This window comes from Carassius carassius, chromosome 4 (genome assembly GCF_963082965.1).
Source record: "Carassius carassius chromosome 4, fCarCar2.1, whole genome shotgun sequence".
NCBI lineage: Eukaryota > Metazoa > Chordata > Actinopteri > Cypriniformes > Cyprinidae > Carassius > Carassius carassius.
The window spans coordinates 37,574,236-37,583,656 of NC_081758.1; the positions used below are offsets into that span (position 1 = coordinate 37,574,236).

The 9,421-nt window shown below is 39.8% G+C and overlaps 1 protein-coding gene across 6 annotated transcripts in view; it reads left to right on the forward strand.

Annotated features, from left to right (window-relative positions):
• tet3 (tet methylcytosine dioxygenase 3) overlaps positions 1-8,985 on the forward strand; it is a 53,689-nt gene extending 44,704 nt beyond the window's left edge. For all 6 annotated transcript variants that reach the window (XM_059548701.1, XM_059548702.1, XM_059548703.1 and 3 more), the window contains 7 exons: positions 40-133; positions 460-668; positions 1,180-1,330; positions 1,999-2,088; positions 2,354-2,491; positions 2,880-3,228; positions 3,517-8,985. In XM_059548701.1, coding sequence (XP_059404684.1) covers positions 40-133; positions 460-668; positions 1,180-1,330; positions 1,999-2,088; positions 2,354-2,491; positions 2,880-3,228; positions 3,517-5,243 — 2,758 coding nt within the window. In that variant the 3' untranslated portion in view covers positions 5,244-8,985. The remainder of the gene's footprint in view (positions 1-39; positions 134-459; positions 669-1,179; positions 1,331-1,998; positions 2,089-2,353; positions 2,492-2,879; positions 3,229-3,516) is intronic.
• Positions 8,986-9,421: the final 436 nt, after the last annotated feature.

Genomic DNA, 9,421 nt, shown 5'->3' on the forward strand with positions numbered 1-9,421 from the left:
TGAGTTTGTCCCTCAACTTCTGTCCCCTCTTTATGATAGGTATGGGGAGAAAGGCGAAGCCATTCGTATTGAGAGGGTAATTTACACAGGGAAAGAAGGAAAGAGCTCTCAGGGATGTCCTATTGCTAAGTGGGTGAGTGTGCAAAACAAAATATTTCTAAAACCAACTAAGCATTGGGTTACCTGAATGATTGGATGACTAATTATGCTTAAGGAATACCTGTATAATTAGGCTGGTGGGGGGTTCACCTGAACCAGATGGGCATGTTTCTTACGCCTTCTGGCATTCAAAAACAGCTAGTCTGAGTGAACAGATTTTAATTGAAAATACCACAAGACAGCAGTGAAAGTAGTACCTCTGAATGATTACATTGTGATTTCTGCTTTGCTGAAGTATACACAACTACAACTTAACATCTGTCAAATGGATTTATCATTGCTGATTGTCTTTCGTTGTAGGTGATTCGTCGCAGCAGTGAGAAGGAGAAATTATTATGCGTTGTGAAGCAACGGCCTGGGCACCACTGTGTCAATACTGTTATTGTTGTTGTCATCCTGTGCTGGGAGGGCGTTCCCCGTGCTCTGGGAGATAAACTCTACAAAGAAGTAACAGAAACCCTCATCAAATATGGCAATCCGACCAGCCGCCGCTGTGGACTCAATGACGAGTGAGTTAAGAACACAACTGAGGTGTTTTTTTAAATAAATTGTTTAGCCTTTTGTGTCTTCGAGGTAAAGAGGTGACAGGAACTAACATTTTGTGTGGAATAATTTGGCTGATGACTGTAACGTTGGACTTAATGTATGATATATCAATGCATTGGTCACATATTGGATGATTTACAATTTCCCTTGATGTATTATGTGAATTATAACCTGTTTACATTTTTTCAAGAGTTTTCAGAGTCATATTAAAATAATGAAATATTAGGTAATGCAAATCACATTATTGACTAATCATATGAATTCAGTTTAATCACACATTTGCATAAATGAGATCTTGTAATCAAATATAATCATACATGCTCCCTGTACTGTATGTATCTTTCGTTAGATTGTGAAAGCTCCAGATGCTGGTATCTAATCACTCAGTAATGTAATGTTTTCACAAAGCATTATTTATGGAAAAGATGTCATCTATTGTTATTATATTAAATTCGTGGTGGATGCCTTTTGCAGTCGAACCTGTGCATGCCAAGGGAAGGACACAGAAACCTGTGGAGCTTCCTTCTCTTTTGGCTGCTCCTGGAGCATGTACTTCAATGGATGCAAGTATGCTCGAAGCAAAACCCCTCGCAAGTTCAGACTGCATGGAGAACACCCCGAAGAGGTTAGTGTTACATAAAGAAGGCAAAAATAATACGCTAATGTAATAATTTTTTTTATTTTTTTACAAGCCTAATCAAAATAACTAAGGGTAACTTTACATAACCCTTGCTTGCTCTTTTATAATTGTATTACATTATATATAATAAATTATTTTTTTATATATATTTTTTAATGTGAATGGAATAATTTACAACTACATTTTTCTATGATTATAAATAAACAGTGCGTGTTGCATTTTGTTTACTCATGAAAATAGGAGTTGACATCTGAAGGTTTTTAATTTAGTATCTGCTCCCATCAGTATTCTGGTCTGGGTGCCCATCCAACTGCTACTCTCTGCACTCAGTTTACAGTAAAAGCATTTAAAGACATGGCCGGTTAATTATGTACTGGCAGCTGAACTTGCACCTTGTTTACTAAATAGAATTTTGCTGCATAGTTCTGTTAAAATACTTTTTGGTTATAAGATTTTCCAGTTTTATGGAAGCCACCATCTTTGATATTTATTTTAGTAAATGCTGGGCTATTGGAGAAAAATAGGAAAGGGGAGTTGACTTCAGCTATTTAAGTATAAGTATATCCTGACTGTGTGGACATAGCCATTTACTCTTCAAGATAGCCCATGTAAACTTATTTGAATAGTTTTATTTTATTTTATTTTTTGTACAGGAGGACAATCTCAGGGATAACTTCCAAAACTTGGCCACACATGTGGCCCCTGTGTATAAGAGGCTTGCTCCCCAGGCCTACAGTAACCAGGTTTGTTTTTGGAAATTTCACACTACACTGAATGGTACAAATTTTATACCATTCAGGCACATTAAACCAAAAAGCTTTTCTGGTAATTGTGGACTTGTATGTTTGGTGGGGTTTGAGGTGATCAAGAAGTTTATGAATTTAATGCTTCATATCTTTATTTTTAGATAACGAATTATGGTATCAGGAAGTGTTACTGAAATAAACAGAAACTGAATGAATCATTTGTTAATTGAAAATAATTATTTTATTTTTCTGTGTTATTCAGTGTTTAAATGAGAAGATTGCCTCAGACTGTCGGTTGGGTTTGAAGGAGGGACGGCCATTTTCAGGAGTCACTGCATGCATGGATTTCTGTGCCCATGCTCACAAAGACCAGCATAACCTCCACAATGGCTGCACTGTGGTATGTTATTAATTATTATTTATGAATATATGTATCTGTGTAAATAATGTGCGATTATACATAGTATATTTTTTATAATATCCATATTATTTATGTAGGCATGTATTTATGTATGTATTTATTTGTAGGTTAGGCTTTTGCATCATACATATTTTTAAGTGAATGATCTCCAGGGCTGTACTGTGGTCACTGCCTGGGGGCTACTATGCATTGTAACTTCTAGTTTACCATACATTGTAAATTGTTCCTGTACTTATAAATTAAAAGGATACACTGATCAAAATTAGAATTGTGTTTATGTACAATGGGCTGTAGAAGATGTACCCCATATATAGAATTAATTGCTATTTAATTAAGTCTTACACTTCCTAATTTTTTTTATTTCCAGGTGTGCACTCTTACGAAAGAGGACAATCGGAGAGTAGGCACAATCCCAGAAGATGAGCAGCTACATGTGCTTCCGCTCTACAAGATTTCTTCAACCGATGAATTTGGAAGTGAGGAGAACCAGCGTCTCAAAATGCGGACAGGAGCCATCCAGGTGCTCACTAACTTCCGTCGACAGGTTAGAAAACTTCCTGAACCTGCTAAATCCTGCCGGCAGCGTCGGTTGGAGGCCAAAAAGGCTGCATCTGAGAAGAAGAACAGGAAATTGCAGCTTGCAGAAACCCCAGAGAAGACTGTCAAGATGGAGATGCGCCATGTGGAGTCACCTCACCCTCAGCAAGGCAATAAAGGTCAGTGGTTAAATATCAGTTAATCTCTATTTACATAAACCAGTTTGTCAAATTCTAAAAGGGAGTTCAAATAACTTCTGGTTGTTTAAAATATAGGACAAACCACTGATTTGGCTGAAGTGGGAATATTTTAGATATGTGCTCTTTAGACTCTGTGGTGCCATTATTTGAATTTAATTTGCCATTCCTGTTGAAGATTTTGAACATGAGCTCTAATCTTATAAAATGGAAATGCAATAACTATATAATCTATTATTATAAAATTTTTCTTGTTTGTCTGTTATCTAGCTATTCCAAAACAGGAGGTGATACCAACCATCAAAAAGCCTGTCGACCACTTTCAGCCCTTCAATGGAGCCATACATGGCTACCCAGCACTAGGGAACGGCAAGACAACCTCTGATCCACACAGCATGCACAGTCCGTTGTCATACCCTGGAAACTATGCAAGAGGTCGCATCCCTACCAACAGCCAACCTCCTGCACAAAGCCCCATGAATGGCTTTCACCCCAACCTCCAAGAAATACGCTACGGTTATTACAACTACCCTCCCAGTGCACTTTTTACTCCTGAGCTCTTGGTATATGATAAAGGAGCCTGGCCCAAAGCTGGAGAACCCTCTGCCACACCATTTGACCAGAAACCAGATGTTCAGTGTCTCCAAGCCAGACTGGCACAGGCCTATCCCAGTCGTCCTGTGCAGTCACCGCAGCAAATGACTGATGCATCCATTCAAGGCTTCCCACACCCTTCTGAGGTTTCCCAGTCTCCTGTTCCACCCAGTCGTACTCCATCATATGAGCAGACGCACCGCTCTACACCCATCATCAAGCAGGAGCCCATGGATGTGCCCCTATTTGATGACAGATCGGATGGGCAAGCTCAAAGCTGCCCTAGCACCCCCAGTACCACGCCAAAACCTGAAGGCTGGCCTGGGCACAAACCAAATGGCAGCCTAGTCCCTCAAGGCTGGGATAGAAATATCAGACCAGGTCCAACTGATTTGTCTTTCACTCCGGACAAGCAGAGGCTCCACCAGCAACACCCACACCCACATGAACACCCTCAGTATCTACAGCAGCAACAATGGAATTCCTATTCCTGCCCTAACTCTCCAATGCCATCCCCTGGCCCATCTCCGTCCCCATCCCTAAAAGCAGGTCCATCACCTGCACCCTCTCCACATCCGTCCACCCCAAGACAGTGGGTTAGCCCTGCCCCTAGTCCACAACCTAAAGCATGGGGTCCTTACGGACCCATAGGTTATGGTACTGGTTGTATAAGACAAGGCAGTCCTGCTGGTGCTCTCCCTGATAAAATGCTTTCCCAAGCAAGTGAGAATTGTGGGTCTGCACCTCTGGGACTCCAGGAGAAAGCCTGGAAATCTGGTGGTGGATCAGTAGCAGGCAGCACACCATCTCCGGCTCCTGAGGGACGCTTGTTTCCCGATGCACTGCAAAAGTCGGATGGTCAGGCATGTTGGGAGAGTGATGCAGAGACCCAGAGTGAACGTGACCCTGAGGAGGATGAGGTGTGGTCAGACAGCGAACACAACTTCTTGGATCCCAACATTGGAGGAGTAGCAGTGGCTCCTGCTCATGGTTCTATCTTGATTGAGTGTGCCCGTCGGGAGCTCCATGCCACCACACCACTTAAAAGGCCTGACCGCTCTCACCCAAGCCGCATATCCCTGGTCTTCTACCAGCACAAGAGCCTGAACCAACCCTGCCACGGTCTGGCTTTGTGGGAATCCAAGATGAAAATCCTGGCCGAGCGAGCACGACAGCGGCAACAAGAAGCAGCTCTTTTGGGTCTCTCACAGGAAGATCTTAAGGCCTATGGGAAAAAACGCAAATGGGCAGCTGGATCAGCGAGCCCATCTCCTGGACAAAACAAGGACAAACGAGAGGGTATGATGACACGGATGGCGCCCACACAGCATACCACCACCATAGTCACAGTCTCACCCTACCCATCCACACACCTCACTGGTCCTTACAGTCGATTTGTGTGAACTCTTGTAGACTGCTGCCCCCTGGAGCCAGAGGTGGGAATAAAAATGATAAGGATCCTTCTACTCCTTTCTACTACCATTTGCTTCCCCTCTTCTAGCTCTAAAACCTCTCTCAGGCCACCGCAAGAGAGGGAGAATAGAGGAAGGGGCACTTTTTCACTTTTTTTCTTTTACCTCAAATTTTGGCAGCAGTTTGGCAACTCCCCAAACGGACACGCTGTCTATGGTGCTCTCGCTCTCTCCACCGTGGGAGAGATTTCCATAGCTACCCCTCCTTAAGTGAATTTGATGATCGTAATTATTATTGCTCTATTATCAATATTATTACAATTGCTATTGTTACTGTCAACGTTGATATTACAGGTATTGTTATTATATAATGAAGATGACTATTTTTTATTTTAATGTTATTGTTTTTTTCATCTTCTATGATTTTTAAACCCATCTTGACTAAGAGGGACTTGCTTTCTTCATTCTGGCTTGTTCATTATGAACATGAGAACAAGCTAATCAGCATTTTTGTTGCTCTTTTTGCCTCCCCCACCCCCACCAACCTCTTTATTAATGAAGTGCCATCACATCATTGCAAGTCACATGACTGCATCAAGGCATATCTAGAGTATTGGCTCATTGCGCTAGTCACTGAACACGTGACCAAGAAAGAGAGGACCAGACACCAGCTTGGGCCTTTCTGTTTGGTGCCACTCTAATGAAATCTGTAAAGTTTCTCATCCCTTCAAATGGTGCTTCTTTTCTGTCTCAAGTGTTTCTAAATTTGCCCTCACAATATCGAGGCAGGTGCTGGACCTGGGTGCTCTTAAGCAGCAAATGTCAGTCATGTACAGTGACCTCTCAGTCCCGATGATGGCTCAGCCTTCCATCATGCCATCTGATTGGTGCTGACTCATTTGTCTGCAGTTTCATTGGCCATTCTTCACTACCCATGTGACATTTTTTTAGACTAAGTTCTCTAAGGTGCTGATAGTGCAAGCAAAAATCCACCTTAATCAAACCACCCTAAAGAGCTGCTGATAACCCACCATGGGTCTTATGCTTATGATTTCCAGAATCAAATAGCTCAAACAGGGAATTCTAAAATCATCAGCCAATTTTTACTGGCTTAAAATTCTGCAATCTCTGCTTGATTCACCCTAGATATGTTCAGATTGACTGTAGAGCAGAGACAAAAAAATTATTATTATTTTTTTTTAATAATGACTTGCTTCAAAATTGCCATTATAAGTGAGTATCTATAGATTTGTAACATCAGTGTATCTGGTTAGTTTCAGTCAGAAGACTGTCCAAAACAGACCTAAACGGGGTTCCCTTACTGGTTCCCTTAAGTTACACAACCGCCCCTGTAAAATTTGAGCATGTCTTACATGTCCTGATTTATCTGTAGTTACCCATTTGTGATGACTATTTTATTCTAAGTTGTTATTTTGGGGATATTTTCTTTCCCACTGCTGGTTACACCCACCAGCCTAATGAAAAAAAGAGCACATTTCTTGGAGTTGGTGCTAATAGGAGTCTTTTATGTTCCGGTTAAGTTTCCCCTCTCATTATAAGCAGCCTTTTTCTCTCTCTTTGCCCTGAGAGATCACCCACACCTGGAATTATTGGTGCTGATTGGCAATGCGTACAGTTTCAGCTCAGTTGTTTGTGCAAGCTTATGTATAACTACATAATGTGTGTGTGTGTGTGCTCATGCTCGCGTGCATGTGAATGGATTCCTAAACATGCACGCTGGTTAGAATGTAAGTGTGCCAGTGTGAATGCATGTATGTGAGCTACATATAGAGAGCAATGCAGGGCTGTTGCTGGTTTACACAGGGCTGTAAGGTGCTTGACACTCACAGAGGAGAGATCCTGGTGCTCATTAAGTGGTCCTAAAGCTCTTTACCTCATGTTGTACCGACACTGGTCCCAGTCACAACATGCTACAAACACACAGGCGCTACAGAATGCAGGCTTGCTGCCTACATCCACATTCGTACCTATTTTTTTTATTATTTATTATATGATAATGATGATGATTATTCTTGTTGTGATTGCTGTCATTTTTATTTTAATTTTGTAATTTTTTTTGGGGGGTTGATCATTTTAAAGAAATTGTAAATACTGAAGAGAGGATTTTATAAAAGCACTTTTAATCTTGATTTTTAATGAGGAAAAAAAATAAGAATGGATTATTGACAACTTGAAAACTAGTTTTTGTTTTAATGGAATTTTATTGGGAGAGATAGAAATGTAAATAGTTAAATATTTAGGTAAGATTATTTAACTGGTGAGGGATGATGGCCTAATCATGATTGATTCCTGAACTTTTAGTCTTCAGTTGTCTGTATGTCAAGCCGTCAACAACAGACCAACAAAGCAGGATGTTTTGTCGGTCTACTCAAGATACTGCTGTCCTTCCTTTCGTGAGTACTCTACTTACATCAATACCTCTGTGCTACCATTGTCACCGGCTTCCTTCCCCTGCATCTGATCCACATCTATAAACCATAAACTAATGCAGAACAAAGAAACCAATTGTGAACGTTGACTAATACAATTCGCAAGGATTCAGGACTCACTTTTTTTAATGAAAGACAGTGGAAGTACATCACTTTTACATGAAAATTGCCCATAGAACCGAAAAGATTATCAGGTGTAAACTTGCAGTTTGAAATGTGACCACTTTCAGTTCAAAACTTTCGGTAGATCATGTGTTGCTTATTATTTTGGTTTATTTTATTAAATATTGTGTGGGGTGATTCTTACAAAGTTCTGAGTCTGCACTGTCATTGTATTATCTAGATTGTCACTTGTTCATGGAAATGTGAGACATACCCCTCAAGTTTAACAAGCTGAGTTTCAAGACTGCTCTTGAAGCCCTCTGCAGTTTTATTCTCCCTAAATGGCTTTTGAACCATGGTGCTACCCCTTAAAGTTCACTGTGGAAAAGACTCTCTGCAAACACTGTTGCTACAGTTCTTCTGGCTCTTAAATTGGTGTGTGAACTAGTTTTGAGAGGAAACCTGTATGGTGCTGATCTTTTTTAATCTTTTTATCTAGTTATTTCTGAAATCTCTGATGATCGCGATTTAAAAAAAAAAAACAAAAAAAACAAAAGCACTCCATCTGATCCAGTTTCCCTTTTCAGCCATCACCCTACATAACTGAAATGGTACTTGAAGAGCATGATGACAGGTAGATGAATAGGTACTCATGCTTTTGATGTGAATAGACTGTTAATTTAACATTCTGGTTCTACCTGAACTGCCCAGAGATCTGTTTTTAACCATTCTGATATTTTATACATTTGACATTTTATTAAATATACTCATTCTTTTTTCTTAACTCAAGTCTACTTTTTGGCCACAGTGTCACACAAATGCATACAAATACACACAAACACAACACTCTCATATACACACACTACTCTGCCCCTCTATCAGCACTCACTGTTAAGAGTATCAGTCAGGCCCAGTTTTAAACATCAAAGGGACAAAATGTCTAAAGAGGAAAAAAGAAAGAAAGAAAAAACTGGCAGCTACATTCCTTAATGAGTTAAAAGATTGTTCTGAGTTCTATTTTTCATGTTGAGAATGCAGTATGTAAAAAGTGTTATCTTTTGTTTGGTCTCTCTCCTTGTAGCTGTATGGTGTATTATGTGAATACATAGTGTATGTGGTAAGAGCCACAATACTGTTTTATGTTCTAAACTAAGAAAAAATAAAATAAAAATCTAGAAAGTGTGTGGCCATGCTTATTCATTTACTGAACCTACTGACTGCCAATCTTGACTTAATTCTGTTTATCACAAATTTGTTTTGCACGAGACATTTATTTTAAGACTAAAATTAAAACAGGTCAGTTTTAAAATTCTTTTTTGGAATAGCAATGAGGTGTATTTTGCTACAAAACCACACAATGGTAACAGAGGCCCATCAACATGTGTGCTCAGACCTATAAATACATAAGTTGCATCTTTAAAGTGTTATTGGGTAATTCTATATTACTAGGTGAAACTGAACTTGTCTGGTAATTAGTTAATGCTCAAAACAAAAGGCCCATTAATAAGCAAAAGCTGATGATTATGATGATTAAACTATCTTTTCCTGGAATAAAAAACTGCATATAGATTATTACAGCTGTATAAAACAATTAGGCTTAATATTCACTATGACCAA